The 20,074-nt window shown below is 27.8% G+C and overlaps 1 protein-coding gene and 1 pseudogene across 1 annotated transcript in view; one reads left to right on the forward strand and one right to left on the reverse strand.

Moving 5' to 3' along the window:
• LOC136978766 (probable citrate synthase 2, mitochondrial) overlaps positions 1–20,074 on the forward strand; it is a 45,879-nt gene that overhangs the window by 10,828 nt on the left and 14,977 nt on the right. Inside the window, exons 2-7 of the mRNA XM_067274590.1 lie at positions 4,518–4,568; positions 8,099–8,206; positions 8,543–8,740; positions 11,339–11,527; positions 12,264–12,463; positions 15,421–15,550. Of these exons, the coding sequence (XP_067130691.1) occupies positions 4,518–4,568; positions 8,099–8,206; positions 8,543–8,740; positions 11,339–11,527; positions 12,264–12,463; positions 15,421–15,550 (876 nt within the window). The remainder of the gene's footprint in view (positions 1–4,517; positions 4,569–8,098; positions 8,207–8,542; positions 8,741–11,338; positions 11,528–12,263; positions 12,464–15,420; positions 15,551–20,074) is intronic.
• LOC136978658 (protein GVQW3-like) lies at positions 18,896–19,986 on the reverse strand (annotated as a pseudogene).

A 20,074-nucleotide genomic window follows, 5' to 3' on the forward strand; every position in this document is an offset into this window, starting at 1 on the left:
TAACTGACATTGTATCCACTCAGTAAGTGGCTGTTGTGAGTTCAAGTCCTGCTCCAGGCTGATTCTTTTCTTCCAGAATTTTCTTAATTCTTTATTAAATATTAATTTAATTATAATTATTAAATTTAATAAGAGATGGTGCCTAACACCTATCTCTAATGCTAGGTTACTCAGTATTTAATTATTAATAGTAGTGGTAATGTAGCTCAATTTAATCCAACAATTGTTTGGCTTTAATTGAGATAAAATATTGATTAATATTTTACAGTGATTGTATGAAGCAATTTGCCTGAAATCACTTTAAAAATGGCAATAATACATTGGATATTCCATTAAGATTGTGTCAAAGCCACACATAGCCATTATAATATTGTCAGTCTGATGGAGAGACAGCAGAGGTTCCGGTAAAAATATCAAATGTGAAAAGTAACAAGAGCATGCTGTTTGCAATGTGACCTGCTTGTCACTTCTCACGTTTTTCAATCATGAAAAACAAAGCTCGTGAAAATGGCAAACTCTTTTTTATTCAAAGGCGCATAAATATTTTAATGTTAAAAGTTCAATTTTGAATTCATGTAAGTCCATTTGTAGATTTTGACCTCCTAATTGCTTTATTTATTTATGTTTCTTTGGAATAACAGGAATCATCTGAAATACACTTATGTCCAAAAGTTAAGCAAAAAGTGAAAAATTAGCATATTTGGCAAAAGTAATATGTAGCTGAAAAATTTGTTTATATGAGAGGTGTATGCATGCAGAAACTCTACCCCACAGAAAAATTTTACATATCAACATTTTTAACAAGGAAACATGGCAAGTATAAAAATGGCTTGTATCTCTGCTTTATGGATCCTATCAGGAAACTCAAGATAGCCAAATTTTGAAAAATGAGTAGATGACATCATTTGAGTACCAGCAAATGATGGGAGGCAATGGACATCTCAAAGAGAACCAGCATTCAAACAGAAAAAACTGCACATCATTCAAACCTACTCCAGCACATGAAAATTTAATGCAGGGGTGTCCAACCGTTGTTTCTCTGGGCCACATTAGAAAGTAGTCATGGAGTTTTGGATCACAAGTATATTGTATATATTGATATTTGTGGCAAAACCTTATATATACAAGTATATTTAAGGATTAACATGTCTAGATTATAGTAATAAGTATTAAAATGTTATCAAGAAAAAGGATATTTTAAAAAATTACTTCTACAGACACTTTCAATTTTTACTTTGAAATAGATAAATTCATTTATTATAAAGGAGATAAACAAAAATTTATTTGATAAACACAAATATTTGTTTTATTTGAGTCTCTAAATAATAAAAAATGATGAAATGCCATTTTAAAGTACATTTTTATTCAGTTAATATATTTATAAATAATATGCAGCCCAAAAAGTACCCAATGTGCCAAATAATATTTTTTATGTTGAACTGAAAAAAGGTAGCCAAATCTTGTAACGCTGGAAAGAATACTAAATAAAGCTGGAGTTGGGACTCAAAGGATTATAGATCGAAATTCGAGGAAAGGAGAGAAAGGGCAAAAGATAAAGAAGTGAGGAAGGTTGGAAAATTAAGGGTCACTATTTGTATAGCAGGAAGTCTATTTAACCTTTCTCACTACTTTTTATCTTTTGGCCTTTCTCTCCTTTTTCCGAATTTGGGTCTATAATCCTTTTGAGTCATAACTCCAGATTCCTTCCTTATTCACACATTTCCAAGTATTTGAAAATATTTCCTTTCCACTCAAAAATAAAATATGTGTAAAGGTTTATGGCTTTGTGAAACTTCTTTTTTTAGTTTATGCCGTTAAAATGAATAAATAAAAATAAAATTTAAAAATTTATTGGTTTTGTTTACACGTTTATTGGGCTGCATTGGAACTTGCCTTGGGCCGCATGCGGGCCATGGGTTGGACATCCGTGATTTAATGGAAGCACAAATGTTTTCAGCCATTTTTTTAAATGGCTTTCATTAGGCGAGAGTGATATTTTTTACATCAAATAAGTTAAAAAAAATATTTAAAATGGAACATTCCATATGTGCAATGATGCAGTACATATGATATATATATATATATATATATTTGATTATGGTTTATTATTATTATTATTATTATTATTAAAATTTAAGTTTTATAAGAAAATTTTTGAGGTCTTTGTCAATCATAAAATGTACAAATTATGATAATCTGATTTTAAGAAGCTATTATGTAATATTGAATTATAATTTTAAAACATTAGTATTATATTTTAATAATTGTAATTCTGATAAAATTCATACAATTTAATCTAGGCTTTAACCTGACCTTTAATATCTAGATAGTTTGTTTAATTACATTCAAGGACAATAAAAAGACATATTGCTATATTTCAAATATATACTCTTACATAAAAATTATATTAAAGTTTTCACAAGAAATTTACTAAAGTATTTTTAATAATATGAAATTTTTGTGCATATTTAATTTTTTGTTATTATTATGGTAATATGCTTTGTACTTTTTGAAGATTTGTATCTGTAATTGTAATTATATTACAGATATAAAAGGTTTCATTTTCAATAAAATGATTATAAATTTAATACCAATTAATATTCTAGAAATTTTATTTTTAATCAAATGAATCATAATATAACAAATTTTTTCATTCTTATTTTAATTTGAAAATAGAATTTTTTAAGATACATTTCTCAAATTTTTACATATTAAATTATATTCTACCACAATTTATAAAACTTCTGGTGAAATACACTTTTTTTTCAAAATTGGTTTTAAAATATTTGGTACTTTATACATATAATTAAAAAGATTGTTTTCAATTATTTTTTTTTATTACTAAAGTTTATCAAAATATTTCTAAATTATTAATTTTGTTTAAAAATGGAGTTGATAATCAATTTGTCAAATTAGATATATATATTATATATGATATGATATATAATATTTATTCGATTATTTTGTTTTTCCTGTGATTATGTTTTTATCTTTTTATATGAAAGTGTCTTTATCTTGAAAGTAATTTTGATGATGATTTATATATATATATATTTAAATATAACTGTTATATACAGGGTGAATCAAAAGTCCCTTGTATCTTTTCATCCCAAAAGTATGGAAGCTGTATTAATTTTATTAATTCAGTTACATAGGAAGCCATATGTGGAGAATTGGATGAGACTTTTTTGTTGACCTTAAATGATTTTCAAAATAACAATAGATGAGTTCATTCCACACTGCCTATTTGTGATCAATCAATTCCATATCCCACAACCAATATTTTTCCTTTACCATACCTTTGTATAGAAGAGGAAAAATATTAATTTGATTTTTAACATACTCCAATAAAAACATATTGATTGCAATCTGAAAAGTTATGAATAACTGTTTTTTACAGCTTTAAGATAATGCATCATTAATTTTTTTAAAATTCTGTTACTATTTCATGTACAGACATCACGTTTGAAAAATTGATTTTGTCTTTTTCAAATAATAAACTTGTATTTCATGTAATAGCAAATAATAATAGATAAATTTTAAAAATATTCAGTTTTTTAAATAATAATGATATGAATTATTATAAATGAAATTTCTAATATTTATAATGCTAAAGCTACATTTATTATTAATGTAATTTTCATTTGTTAAGATTTTTTTCTTTCTTTACTTATTTTTTTCTTAAATATTAAGTTTAAAAAAGATGCAATATGTACATAAAAAAATTTTTTCTCAAATGATTAATCAGAATATATAATTAATATAGAGTGGAACCTCTATATTTGTCATTAATCTGTTCCTAAGGACCTAACGAACATGGAATATGACGAATATAGAAACAATTTTTCTCATAATAAATAACTGATATTCAATTAATTCGTTCCCATCCTAAAAAATAAGGTAAAAGAATAAAAATTATGTTGTTTGTAAAACTTTATTGTTATTGTACTATATAAATACAGTATAGTAGTAGAAGGTTTTCCATCAATTAAAACATTAGGTAATTCCAATTATGATCATGTAGTCTGTTTTGCCAATGATTCAGTAGCACTTGATTTAATAAAGAACTTGTCCAGTATTATCTGTTTTTGTCTGCTTTTTAAAACCTTTCTGAAGTAGGCAGCAATAATTTCTTTTTTTACCTTTATTGTTGTTCTAACATCTTAGCTTTTTAGCTGTTTTTCTTCAGTGCACTTTGTTGGAGCCATTGGAACTTGAGTTTTTGAAAATAATCAACGTGAGAAACCAAGAACACACACGACAACTGCACAAAGCAGACTGATTAACTACAGTTAGCTAATAAGCCTAGCTGATCGATTTTAATATGTAACACCAAATAAATTGGTTAACTTAATAATTTCCTAATTGTACAATATCTTAACTTTTATGTACTTCTTTTTTACTTACACATTATACTTAAATATATTTTTAATATTGCCATTTTTTAATTATACATTTAAAAAAAATAATAATAATGTAATATAAACCGTTAATATATATATTTTTTTCTTTTACAGAAATCTCTTCCTTTATTATGTATTTCTTCTCGTTATTACGCAGATAGTACTGTAAGTATATTATTTTTAGTAGTTTATCAAAATAATATAAACATTCTGTGAATCATATTTTTAATAATTTCCTATTGTTTTAACTAATATATTTTTGAAAATATCTGTTTTTTTATCAGAATTTATTTATAGAAAAATTTGTAATTTTATAAATTTTCTGTTAATAAGAATCAAAGTACATTAGCAAATATTTATTAGTAATTTGTTAAAATATAAATGAGATCAGGAGATATTTCAATGGGATAAACATATATCTTCTAATAACATATTATTTTACTGTATGTTAATGAAAAATATTTTCAAATGAAGTCATCATTTGAAACAAAGCTTAAACATAAAAGTTTATGTAAAATTTATTTAAAAGTTTAATTGAATTATATTATCTTTTATCATTTAGTTCTGATACATTACTGATATTTACATTAACAATAATATATATTGTTTATTAAAAATGGTCAGTGGTAAATTGCATATTAAAAATACATAAATACAAAAGATTTGTCATAACATAACACCAGCAATGAATCAACAAACACACAACACAAACTTGTAACAATGGATTGTGAAGACAAAATTTTTGTATTCTTCAGTATATTTTTAATATGTAAAATACTGTCGATCATTTTTAATGAACTATTTGTTTTAACTTATGGCATCATCACCTGAAGACTTTTTAAAACCAATTTGCATTTTTTCTACAGAGGTATAACCTCAAATAAAAGGTCATCTCTGTAATTGAAGATTGTATGTTTATTGGTTTGTTGCTGGTGTGTTTGTTCTCAAAATCTGATTGATTTTGATTAAACTTTGCCATTTTTTATTAATTGCGGCAAGAAATCCAAAAATGTAATAAAAACTGGAGGATATATGACTGTTTTTGTGATATAAAGTCAGAGCGTGAGCACATATGACAAAGCGATATTGCGCAACTTTGTCATGCAATGTTCCATGATCATTAGCTTGGGCTTACAGAATGGAGTTCATTCTCAAAATTTAATGGGCTGATTTTGATAAAACTGTCATTTTTTATTAATTGTGATGAGGAATCTGAAAATGTAAAAAAGGTTTATTTGAATGTAAAAAATAGGTCCACAACTTAGTTTTTGACATACAGAAGTAGCCTATTAAAGCAGGGTTTCCCAATGGGGTTGGTTTTGACTCATAATGAGTCAATGAAAGTTTGAGGAGGTCACTAAAACTAAATATTTTAAATTTTTTTTTAATTTGTAAAATTTTACACTTTGTTTTTTTTGCTCTTAAATAAATGTAGAAAGATGTCTTTTATTAATTATGTAAGAGACTATGGCATATATATATATATATATATATATATTATACAATATACTCAAATTCTCCCATCAAGCATGATGGAATATTTTTTATGAGAAAGTAGAGATTGAAGAATTGAAAACAGCTTCAAGTCAAGCTTGACAGTGTGATGCTGTTTCTGCAGCCCTTGACAAAGCCATTCTTATTTGATGTTGCTCAAGTTGGACTTCACAGCCTTCAGGGGTCTTAGTTGTTCTTATTCTTTTAGGTCTAGAATTTACCTGTCCATTTTTATTCTTATGCTTTTCCCTAGGCAATTTTTTGACAAAATAGCAAGTATTTTTAATTCCACATTGATAAAACAAAGATGAATTATACATGCGTTAATTAGATAAACAATAATGTTTTCTAAATAATGGGTACATTAGATTGTTACTTCAGATTGGATAATAGAATGTCATGTGGTCATTAAGAAAAGATTTATTTTTTTAAATTTGTCATAGAAGTGACATGATGCAGCTATCATTTTTAAAGTTTAAATTTTAAATTTAATGAAGCAAGTTTAAAATATGCCATTTGCAAAAATATTTAAAAATGCAATTTAAGGGAAGTTTTCTTGTTAAGCATGAATGTCATATTGTCACTGAGGTCACTGCAATGCAAGTGCAATCACCAATCTGAAATTGATAAACAATAAAACGTTTATTTTATAACTGTATTTCCACAATTCTTATTCTATATTTCTGCAAACCAAGTAGCCTATACTTTCTGTCAGAACATTAAACAAATATAACCAAAATTTCATCTGGATTGGACAAAGATTGCAGGAGTTATAAGAAATTCACATGCACAACGGCTTTTATATTAGAAATAATATAATATTGAAGGGGGTTGACGGAAAAAAAATTTCTTAAAAGGGATCAATACACAAAGTTGAGAACCCTTGTATTAAAGTGGCAATGCATATGGTCTGATGTGACTGAGCTCACCTGAAATTTAGACCTAGGGGTCAAAAATAAAGATAGCATTGTGTACACCTAATGGAAAATAGGCTTGAAAAATGAACAAAATACAAAAACAAAGCAATCGTCATCGATTGTTTTGTTCTTGAATTGCCTATCTGTTGGCAAGTGCAAGGATCATGTCTCCCATAGCCAGCAGGTACAAGGATAGTCTCTTTTGTGTTGGCAAGTGCAAAGTTTATCTGGTCATGTTCATCAGGTACAAAGATTGCCTCTTTGTGCCTAACAAGTGCATGGATTGCTTCTTTCTTTCTGGCTTTGCCTCAGTTCTATCGCAATATGACAGTCACGCAATGGCTACTTTTATATATTTTTGTATTCTTTTACTATTTTATAAACAAAATACATCATTATTAATTCTGATTTTATGAAGCTATATGTTTCATAAATCAGATTACTGCAGAGTTATTATTTTGATTTTATTCATTTTATCCTGGTGATCTTTAGTTTCCAATGGCTCTAATTTTTTAACTTTGCTTTTGAAATCAATTAAATTTTGATACATTGATTTTTGATTTAGTATCAAAATTTTTATATATAGTCCACCATTAGTTATGAAATAATAGAACCATTTTACATTCCCACTTTTATATCTAATTTGAATCTGTTGTTAAAATCTTTATGAATGAATGTAGTCAACTGACTGACCTTTCTGTATATATTTATTATTTATCATGTTTTTTTTTACATTTTCTTTTAGTTCACCAGTGACTGAGTTCATAAAAACCATCAAACACTGGTAGTTGGTTTCGAATTTTTGCTTCACAAACTGGCTTGCCACAGAGTTTTCCAATGTGTTAACACCTAAATAGGTGCCAGTTTCCCATAAAAGATTTCCTGGAAAGCATCTTTCTCTTGGCAAATTGCCCATGTGTAGCATTGTCTTAAGCCATCATTGTTCTAATTGTAATTCTTTTTCAGAAAATACAAACATAAAGCACTTCTCACAGAATAAATTTTTTGTCAAGAAATTTAATATTAAAAGGTTTTCTTAATTTAATTGCTTTTATCATGTTTAGCTTATTAATAACTTAAGATTGACTTGTTGCCTATCTTCAAGTTTTTTAAAATTTTCTATTGATGTAAGAATCTCCATTTGTGATTAACTTCTCTCAATAAATTTATTTTAGAAGTTAAGTCTTTTATTTTTTAAATGCTTGATTTCCTATAAATTTTTTTTTAAAATCACATAAAATGTTTATAAATTTATAACGATATTTTCAACAATTTTATTTCTAGGATTTAAAATCAGTCGTGGCACAAAGAGTTATAGAGCATCAAAAACGAGTTAAAGAATTCAGAGAAGTATATGGAAGTAAAGTAATTGGTGAAATAACTATTGAGCAGGTATTATTATTACTACTACTACAATTGCTTTTATTTAACTGTTAAAAGTAGAAATTTTTGGTAATCTTAAATATATGAAATTATGTATTTATAATTCTAATAATGTGCAATTTATTCTAAAAATTAACAACAGGATATCAAATGTGGTTTGAAATTTTTTAATCTAAATAAAATATATTAGCTCAGATGTATTTTTTGTTGTAAAACATCTTTACCAGATTTAAATATGTTCAGTATTTAGGTGTCCAAATGCTGGACATATTTAACACTGGTTTGGAAACTCAATAACAATTTTTTAAATTATTTATATCAAATTAAATATATTTTTTAATATAGGTTTATGGTGGAATGAGAGGAATGAGAAGTTTAGTTACTGAAACATCACATTTAGATCCAGAAGATGGAATAGAATTCAGAGATTTCACAATTCCACAAATCAGAAAATTAATTCCAAAACCTCCTGGTGGTGGTGAACCTTTACCTGAAGGTCTTTTCTGGTTGTTGCTTACTGAAGACATTCCTACACCTGAACAAGTGAGTTTTAAAAGAATTTGTGAACTTATAAATTAAATTTTAAATTGTAAATAAAAATAACAATAATACAGATGAAATAAGAAGCATACTTAGTTTCTTTTGATGTATTCATGCATTTTTAGCTCCTTCTGTATTTTTAATATTAAATTTATTTTAATTATAACAAAGTTTTAAATAATTCAAACAATTTAGTGATTTTTGTATAAAATATTTAAAGTATTCAAATGAATTTTTATTTTTGACAGCTCTCAGATGATTCTGGTATGTTCAAATATAATATAACAAAGATTAACTTATTTTCTAGAATTTAGATAACATTTTGTTTCTTTTATTTGATTTTTTAACAATTTTAAGAAATAGCTAGTTAATTATTAAAAATTTGTATTTTCACTTATAACTCTATATAATCTTAAATTTAGTTAAAATTGAAACAAAAATATTAAGCTATTTTAAAAAATTTTATTAATATTTTTATTTCCCATTTACTTTCAAGATTGCTCTGAAATATAATTGTTCTCTTGAAATATGTCATTTTAAATTGTTACAGATTGTTTTAAAAATAATTACTTTTTTCATCATTTGAGTGATTTCTTAAGCTTTGCAAATATTTCTGTAAAATACAAAGGAACAATTTTAAGCAAAGATATATAAATAAAATAAATTTTATTTTATTAGCACGTTAACTGCCATCTGACGCGCTGGCGGTCGTACTAATTAGGGCCGTACAGAGCCATCCGACCGCCCGTCATCGCTATAACCAATGTAGTTTCACTCAAGGTTAAATTATCCTGGCTTTGTAAGATGTTGTTTTACATCCTAGTGGTGGCCTCTCGCGGACGTCTATGAAGTTCGTTTCTGACTGCCAGCCGTCGTATGGCCTCACAAAGTGGTCCGACGGCCGGCTGTCATAGTTTTTTTTAAATAAAAAGCTATTTTATATCTAATAGTGTTTTTTTAATAGTGAATTGTTAAAAAAAGGAAAAAATATCGAAAACTAGTTTAATTATTCTCTTTTGTTACATATAAAGTAATTAATATTAAATATTACATGGTCTTATAGTCTCCGGTTTCAGGCCATACGATGGCCAGTCATCGTTGATATATTTTTTTAATTTTCACTCTACCGACTGTTATATAATGACCCTTCTATTTATATCATAATAAAATATTAAATATCAAATTTTCTCATTGTGGCCTGAAAAGATGGAAAATATCATATTACAGGTGGCAGTTAACGTGTTAAGAGAGGATTATCAAAAGAAACATGACAAAATTTGTTGACACCATGATGGAAGCAATTATTCAATGTCTATAATCACCAACTAACAAAACCATGCATAATTTTCAAAACTGTTTGATGTTTCTGTACCAGTGTTTTAAATTTTTTTTTCTCTTGGTGTATTCCCAAGAAGAACAATTGTTGAATCTTTGAAATTTCTTTTCCTCTCAAATTTTATGAAATTATCATCAGAGATATCTAGTGTTGCCCAGGTGAAAAGTTATAAGAACAAACATTAAAATTAAAACTATATTTAAATGTTTAATTATTATTTTAGCCCAGGTAGAGCTAGATATATTTGCTAGTTATGATATTATCTTAATTCCCACAACTTCACCTTATTTCACTGAGAATTATTTATTAACTTTAATAAATGTTTTCAACCTGTTCTACAGGCTATCTTCAGGCTTTTAAAAATCATAGAATATTGATAACTGTTTTTTATTTTTTTATTTTAATTGAACAGTTAAGAACATATTTAAAATACAAAAGTCTTTGGAATATTGAGCTATTTGAATCCAAAGAATAAATTACATTATATATATATACAATGTAAGATAACAAAATAATGAAAAAGAAAAAAATTACATTCACAATATCGGTTTTTGATTGTATGGGCATTATACTCTAATCTCTTCTCTAATAAGTTCTTTTCAACCATATATTTCCATGTTGTGGGTAATAATGTGGCATCCTTATAGTTCATACATCTGCCCAAAATCTTCTATAAATTTCAACTTTTTCCAAATTTATTGCTAATGTTGGTGAGTGTACTGGTTTTATAATGCTAGCTTCCTCTCATTCTATTACTGATCCTTTGCTTTGTGCCATTCTAGACAAAGCCATACAATACTCCCCTTTCTCAATGTTACACATGTGTTCTTTAAGACATTTATTAAGGTTTCTATTTGGGACCCCTATGTATTCTTTCTCCAAACCCAATTGTTCATTTTTATATGGGATTTTCTATACTCCAGCCTGCTCTCCTTTTTTAACTTTATCATTCCTTAAAAGGCTTAACTTTAACAAACGTTTTCAACCTGTTCTACAAATAGGTTGAAAACATTTGTTAAAGTTAATAAATAATTCTCAGTGAGATCAGGTGTTGTTGTGAAATTAAGAAGAATCTAGTTGGATGTTAATTATGATATAATCATAATTTTGGTTCATGAACTTGAAAATATAATCATAGAATATTGATAAATATAATTATATATTCATTACCTTTAATTTGTATAACTTGATAAAATGTAATTGCTTCAAATTATTATTTTTAGTTTTTGTTTTGCTGGATTCTAATTAAAAACAATTTTCTTTAGGTTAGGTCAGTTTCAAGAACATGGGCAGAACGTGCTGATGTACCTTCTCATGTTGTGACCATGCTGAATAATTTTCCAGCACATCTCCATCCAATGTCACAGTTTAGTGCAGCTATTACAGCCTGTAATACAGAAAGTGTTTTTGCAAAGGCTTATGCTGATGGTGTCCCAAAAGCTGTTTATTGGGAGGTAAGTCTAAATAATTAAAACAGATTTAATCTCAGAAAAAATTTGTATATATACACATATATACAGTATTTTAGTTGCTGTTTTTTTAATAAGGAATTAAAAATGTTTTTCTATTTTCATAAAATGTCTTTTGGATTCAATTGTGATTTTTAACACTAAAGACAGTTTAAATTAAATTTAATGGTATATCTCTGTCTGGATCTCCATTATCTTTTATCTTTGACTTGGTGATGTAACAAAGTAAAATGATTTTAGAGCCATTTTTCTTAATGTGGAAAAATTGTTGCAGGTTATATCTAGCAGTCTATAATATGCACTCTTTAACAAATAAGTCAGAAGACTTTTAACACATGATCATTTGAATTATAGGCTGGAAATTTGGGTTGGTTTTTTTAATATTTTTACATTAAAATTCTTCTTTGTTGTTGGTTTTAGTGTTTTTAGTGCATTTGTTAGATTTTAATTTAGCTCTCTAACAAAGCAGATTTTACTAATAATAGAAATTAGAGATTAGTCTTGGCTTTACTCTAAATTAAATTTAAAACTAAGCATAATTTTATGTACATCTTAAAAGTCAAAATAAAAATTTCATTCAAATATTCATCTTGTTAAATGAAATCTAAACATTTTAAAAAATTTTATTATATTGTGTACATTTACAATTTAACATATGAAATGAATGAATTAATAATGAAATTTATAAATTTTTATTTTTTACTTTTTTTTTTATTGACAGTATGTTTATGAAGATGCTATGAATCTTATTGCAAAATTAACTCCTATTGCTGCAATCATATATCGAAATTTATATAGAGATGGTAGCAGCATAGGTGCATTAGATGTAAATAAAGATTGGTCTGCCAATTTTGCTTCAATGCTTGGTTATGATGATTCTGATTTCACAGATCTGATTCGTTTGTACTTAACCATTCACAGGTAATATAAAACATTTTTTAATGTCCTTTGTAAGTTAAAAAGTAGAATATTATTCACAAAAAGTACAGTTGAACTTGTCTATCACAAATCTCACAGGAATGAGAAAAAAATTCAATGTAGACAGGTTTAAAGATATGGAGGTAACTACACAGTAAACAGTAATAGAGTTGATTGGAAGTATGATATTTTATTAATACAATAGCAGGTAGAGTACATACTTGTATTAAGTATAAATAAAACATTCTTGACATACCTTAACAGAAATAATTTGTCAATAGTTTCTGATATGAGACTTTCTTTGACTAATAAGACACAAGCCAAACTCATAGCCAATTAGAGAAAAGCAATGTTAATTGTAACTATATAGAAAGAAATGTTTCTCAACTACAATTTATGCTATTAAAATACAGAACTTTGAATTTATAATTGCCACTTTAGTCCATAATTTGAGAAATAGAGGTTTTGGAGAAAATTTTGAGATAGACCAGGCATGGGCAAATGCAGCTCTTGCTGAAAGTGCTATCCTTTCCAGCCTTATCATATTATCTGCCACAACAGTACAGAACTGCGGCTCCCATGCATTTTGCAAAATCTACATTTCGGCTCCCACTGAACTCTTGCTTGCCCACCTCTGAGATAGACTGTTCAACTGTATACACACAAATATAACTGAAAAAGTTTCTTCAATGCTCTAAAGAAATTGTAGAAAGAAATAGAAAGAATTGATTACATTTCTGAATTAAAAATATTCTTTATGATTTGTATTTTCTTGCAGATTTTACATCCAGTTAGGTTTATATATATATTTTTTTTTTAAAAATAAAATATCTGAAAATAAAATGTGGAAAAATTTGCTTTCGAATACAGTTTTTATACTTGTTTACCTGTTTTGTACAAAATTTTTATTTTATTCATATGTAATGATTCAAAAATTTAAATCTATTTAACAACAAAAATTGCTAAAGAGGGTGCACAGATTTAATGAGTAACTCAATGTTTCATCAATATAGATTAATACAATGTAGAAACATTTGTATCAAATGCATTTATTCATTAAAAATTATTGTTTATTTTCTCAAGTACTAAAATAAAGCAGACTTATAAGCCTTTATAGATATAACTTTGGAAAAATAAGAAAGTTGTTGTGCAGATTTGATTTAATAATGTCAAAGTGCATAAATAAGATTAAAATTTTTTCTTATTATTGATGAAAGTTAAAATAAAGTTGAAAGATGGCAGATATTTATTATCCATTTAAAAGAAAACAAACTTCATTTTTTTTCTGTTACTTTATACAATACATTATGAAACCTTTTTGTTTGTCCTCAAATCAACATAAATTTTAGTTGAAAAACTAATCTAAAAATATTTACTAAAATTTTATTAATTTTATAAATTTTAAAATAATAATAATTATTATAATTACTAAACCTTTATTATTATTAAGTTATATGGTCAGAAGGGGTAAGTGTACCCATGGGGTAACTGCACCTGTCCATAATACCTCATCAGCAAATAAAAATTAAGCTGATATAATACATTGATTTGTAGCTCATAGGTACAGGTATTGCAGTATTCAAGCTGGTTTCAACATGGCTACTTCTATGATTACAACAGTTATTTGAAAAGGTTTGATAAGTTTGGTCTTTTCTTCTGACAGATTGTAAGTAGGTAATTTTGTATTTAAAATCTAGTATTTGTGATTTTACAAAACAATAATTAGATGAATATTATAGAATGATAGGTTACAAATACTCTAAGTTATGAAGTTTTTTTTTTCACCCACATGCTTTGTCACTACAGGTCAAGGTGAATTTATCCTTTGAAATTTTGATCATTGAGGTAAGTGCACCTGTTTGTGTTGTACATATATATACTCCTCAAGATAAGTCTGTGTGTGGCAGAAGAAAGCACCATACTAGCAGTTGATTATTCCATCATTGCAAAATTCTCAATAAAAATCAAGTGTTTGCTATTGTTGGACAAGTTGTCATCATTGATTTTGATAAGCACAGGGCAAAGTTTATGTACCTTGTCAAGAAGAAATCTGGAAAAAAGACTTGTTTTCTAATTCCCAGAAGTGGAAGATTATTGCAAACATTCCTTTCTAAGACATTGTCAAGTTTCTTGGCAAAATGTACTATGTTGGAAGACGTGGTTTAATCATTTTTTGTTGCAACTTCAGGTCTTACTATAACTTGCTGTAAGATGGTTCAAAAGTTGTCCTAAATTTTCTTTTCAACAGAAAGTAATTTCATCTTGTTTTATAAATCATCTTACATTTCTGTTGTAACTAGGGTTGTAAATTACAGTAAATAACACTGATGTTACTGTCACCTTTTTAGTATGTCATAATTATTTCATTTTCTATGCCCACACTTTCAATTGAGTGTACTGAAGTCTGTGTATAAACAAAAGGTTATTATCACAGTTTTGGCACACTTACTCAGCATTTGATTTTATTTGAATTATCCTAGCTATTACAGAATTAAAGATTACAATAATCTTTATTTCACTGGCTGAAACGTTTCTTTCAAATTCTAAAATTGAAGGTGCACTTATTCCATCTGACCTTACATTTTGAAATTGGTTTTAACAAGTCTTTTTAATGCCTGTCAGTAAAATCTTAACGTTGTTGATCAGTTATTATTATTATTATTATTATTATTAAAGGCAATTCCCAAAGTTGTTATAAGTGGAATCTACTGTATCTTGGTTACATCATGCCGAATTTTACATAAACAAAATAATAAATTGAATACTTCTGATACATAGTTTAATCAGTAATATTTATTAAGAAAATTTTATTTTAACAGTTTCATTATTCATTTGAGGAGCAATATGGTAGTTTTCATGTGCATTAATTAGTAAAATAATTCATAATATTTTTAAAATTATTTTTTTGTAAACAGAACAAATTAACATAATAAATATTTCATAATTGTAATTTTTTTCAGTGATCATGAAGGAGGAAATGTGAGTGCACATGCAACACATCTTGTTGGTAGTGCTCTAACTGACCCATATTTATCATTTTCTGCTGGAATGAATGGTTTAGCTGGACCATTGCATGGATTAGCTAATCAAGTAAGAAAAAACATTACATGAAGTATTTATATAGTTTATAATAATGTTTCATTAATGATCATTTCTGTCAATACAATAATTTTTAATTACATATATGTAATTATCAAATTATGATTCAAAATACCCAAAAGATATAGAAATTTTTTACAGAAGAGTTATGTTTATAATAATAATTTAACAACTAAAATGCTGAAATTCTAAATTTTTATATATATACAGTAGAGTGTCGTTAATCTGAATCAATTGGGGACTGGGGTTGTTCGGATTAGTGATTTGTTCGGATAACCGATTATGTACGAAACAATATATTAACCTTTCCGATGTTCAAATTTTTCTCCGCTGCGTGTTGCTTCGTGTTGAATTTTCGTCGATTTTAAGCCTAATGAAAATTTTTATAATAATAATTGAGGCTACTGTATCATTAAAAATTATTTCTTTATTTTGTACAAGCAAAATAAATATATTGAAAAATATAAATTATAAATAAATTATAACATATTATTAATAAATGAAAATTATACTTTAGATGTAAATCTAGTATCAAAAACGTTCAATTCAGCACGACACAGTCCTACTGAAAATTGTTCGGATAACCGGCGATTCGGATTACCGGGGTTCGGATTAATGACTCTCTACTGTATATATATATTTATTTATTTTTAAATTCTGTATTAGTTGTTAAAAATTTTTTTATTTTAAATTATAATAGTTTGAAGTTAAAATTATAATTGTAAAAAAAAGATCAAATAAATTGTTTCAATAATTTGATTATTGTTCAGCTACTCTTATGGATGCATATAACAATTTATTGATATTGTTTTTATTACTTAAGCATAAATTCAGAAATTAATTTCTCAAAATATCACAATTTAATTTAAAATGATGCAGATAATTAGTGGTATTCTTTCTGGTTTTAATTATATAGTATAATTAAATTTCTAATTGACTCATAATAATTGACATAGACTAAGAATTAAAATTTTTATAACAGCAAGACAGTAAGATGAGCTGTTAGGATGCACAGCATATCCTTTTCAAACCTCTACATTTCAAAACATTACAATAAAGAAATTTATGAAGGATATAAAAACAAAATTATACAAAACACAAGAACATATCAAAACATTTATTTAGCACCCTTTAGTGAATCTCTACATGTACAAATAAGATCAAGCCTGTATTCTATTTCTTGCCAAGTTCTTTTCAACATGTCCATTGTCACAAGAACTTGCTTCCATGATATGATTGTTACTAACATATTGATGTTATCCACTTTAGTCACATATATGCAGTCCATCTAGTGCCTTCATAAAAGAAATCCCTGCTGGATTTCTTTTACGAGGATTTCTTCTTTTCTTTAATATCCAGAAAATGTGTTGGTCAGAAAATGGGTGCATCACATCCAATCCAGCAATTAGAAAATTTGTTAGTAAAGAACTTGTAAACATCTGTAGTCCAGTGGGAAAGTGCCATCCTGCTGAAAGATAATGCTGAATTATAAGTCATCACACTGAGGATACACAAAAAGTTAAAAATGTCAAGATACATGCACCATTCATTTTTTTTTTTTTTTTCAGCAAAGAATGGTCTGATTATCCTATCTTTTATTAGCTCACAGCAAACATTTCAGTTCCAGATTATCCCAAACATGTTCCATGATAGAATACAGAATTTGCAAGCCCCAAATTTAAACATTATGTCAATTGACTAGTACTGAAAAATTAAATGCTGCTGCATCTGAGAACAAAATGTTTCCAAGAAAGTCTGTATTCATTTTGATATGATGCATAATAAAAATAATAAACTGATATGATGCAGCATCTCTATAGTGTTGGCATGACTTGTCATGTGGCTTTAATTCTTGCAAAAATTGAAATTTGTAAGGATACAAATGAAGCCTTTTGTGTACTACGCAATGTAATGGTGGCACAATGTATACGGCACATTAAATTGTTTTGATTCTTGACAAATGGACTTGCATGGGCTTATGAGAAACTCTTTTTGAATCTCCTCCACTTTTTCTTCCGAAATACTAAAACATTCACTCCCAGGGTTTCAGTACATCTGGTAGCCAGGAACTTATGGAACCATACCTTAATTGTTTTCAAATTACTGGATCAGTTCCATACACTCTTTGGTAATTTCTTTTGAATTGTAGTTGTCAATTTTTTTTTCACAAACCACACTACCACTTGCACTTTCTGCTGTGGAGTTGCCATTTTACTTAAGTTTACTACTGTGATGCTTCCTGGTGAACAAAGTGTTAACTTTTTTACCACTTGAATAGAAATTCTTTAGGTCGCTGTTTCATTAGATATGAACCACATTTAAAATTACAGTGATAAGAAAATATACAGTGTGTTCATGGAAAGTTGTGCATATGATTTGAGTATTGTACAGTACATTGCATGTAAATTTCGATTTAGCAGTTATCATAAACCAACAGATCTTTAATTTGGTTCCAATAATCATATCTGCAGAAACCCTAGGGAAAAGTAAAATTATAATTGAAATTTTTCTTCTATCAGATAAAGTTGTTCATTTCCAAATAGTAAAACATCATTTTTATTTTAATCAGCTTTCTTTATAAAGTTTTGAGAAGAAAAGACATGAAAAGTATAGCTTTGTAACATATTAACAATTCATTAAAAAATTGTGGGCACACAAACACAAATGCAAACCTTTGAACATAGTGAAAAAATAAACTTAACTATATTAAATGGAATGCAACTTTGCACTTCATTCAAAGGTTTGCTTTTCCGTTTGTCCTAAAACCAAGAATTTTCTTGTTGCATTGACAAAACTATGCCAAGATGATGAACTTTTCATGCCTTTTCTTCTAAAAACTTTATAAGGAAAGATGATTAAAATAAATACTGAAAAGCTGATAAAAAATATTTTTTTTTTATTATTTGGACAACAAAGCAAAATTCCAGAGTTCTGGATATAATTTTTCAAACTTTTTCCTAGGGTTCCTGGGATGCAACTACTGGGACCAAAATAAAAGCTCTTGTCAATTTTAAATAACTGCTAGGTCAAAATTTGCATGCACTATACCATACTCAAACAAATCACAATTTTCACAATTTACAGATGTACAATTTTCCATGTATATTATCTATTTTAATTCATTTTTTCCTGTGATTGAAGAGAGTATACATGGGAAGAAGTGGTTCACCCAGGGAGGTCAAGGGACCTGGCCTCCTCCAAAGAAAAAGGAAAACAAACAGGAAAAGATTTTTGGAAATTTTTCTAATTAAAATTCATTTTTTTTATTTGTATTCTTGGTGTCTTCTATTTCTATGCAAATTTAACACATCACTCAATAAGTCTCCGGTCTAACTAAGAAAAACAATTTTTTTTTTAGAAATTCAACTTTATTCATCAACATACTCTCCTTCACGAGTGATAGGACATTCCAACGCTCCTTTAACTTTTCGATGCCTTTTTTTGTAGAACGATTTGTCTTTGCTCTCAAAATAGGCCTCGGTTTCGGCAATAATTTCTTCATTTGAGCCAAATTTCTTTCCCTGGAGCATCTTTTTAATGTCTGCAAAAAGCCAGTAGTCGCTGGGGGCCAAATCTGGAGAGTACAGTGGGTGAGGAAGCAATTCGAAGTGTAATTCATTCAATTTAACTATCGTTTTCATCGACTTGTGACACGGGGCATTGTCTTCGTGGAACAGCACTTTTTTCTTTTGCATGTGAGGGCTTTTTTTTTTTTAATTTTATTTCTACACTCAGTCGATCCAATAGTGCCATGTAATATTCGCTATTGATAGTTTTACCTTTCTCAAGATAGTCGATGAACAAAATACCATGCACATCCCAAAATACGGATGCCATAACCTTGCCTGCTGACTTTTGAGTTTTTGGTCGCTTTGGACGACTTTCACCAGCTGCTGTCCACTCAGCTGACGATCTTTTTGATTCAGGTGTGTAATAATAGATCCATGTTTCATCCATTGTCACATACCGACGCAAGAAATCCTTTTCATCTCGCTTGAACAGCTCCAAACAGTGCTCTGAATCGTCGATGCATTGTTGTTTTTGGTCCGGTGTGAGAAAACGCAGCACCCACTTCGAAAGCAACTTACGCATGCTCAAATTTTCATGTAAAATTGTAAAAACACTACCTTCTGATATCTTTAAGGTGTCAGCTATCTCACGCAACTTCACTTTACGGTCTTTCAAAACTATTTTGTAGACTTTTTTTTATGTTTTCTGGAACAACTGCTGATATTGGGTGACCAGAGCGTTCAGCATCATCGGTGTTTGTCCAACTGCGCTTAAATTCAGCATACCAGTCAATAACAGTTGATTTTCCTGGTGCAGAGTCTCCATAGTGCTTATCAAGCCACTGTTTGGCTTCAACAGTATTTTTCCCCATTAAAAAAACAATGTTTAATCAGCACACGAAATTCTCTTTTATCCATTGTTTTGAAAATTAAAAAACTGGGGTCACTAAAACTAATGTAACTTGTAAAATAATTTGTCAGAATATCACAAAATTTTGACATGTAT

Source organism: Centruroides vittatus, unplaced genomic scaffold, assembly GCF_030686945.1.
Source record: "Centruroides vittatus isolate TY-2023 unplaced genomic scaffold, ASM3068694v2 contig_549, whole genome shotgun sequence".
In the NCBI taxonomy this organism is placed as follows: Eukaryota; Metazoa; Arthropoda; class Arachnida; order Scorpiones; family Buthidae; genus Centruroides; species Centruroides vittatus.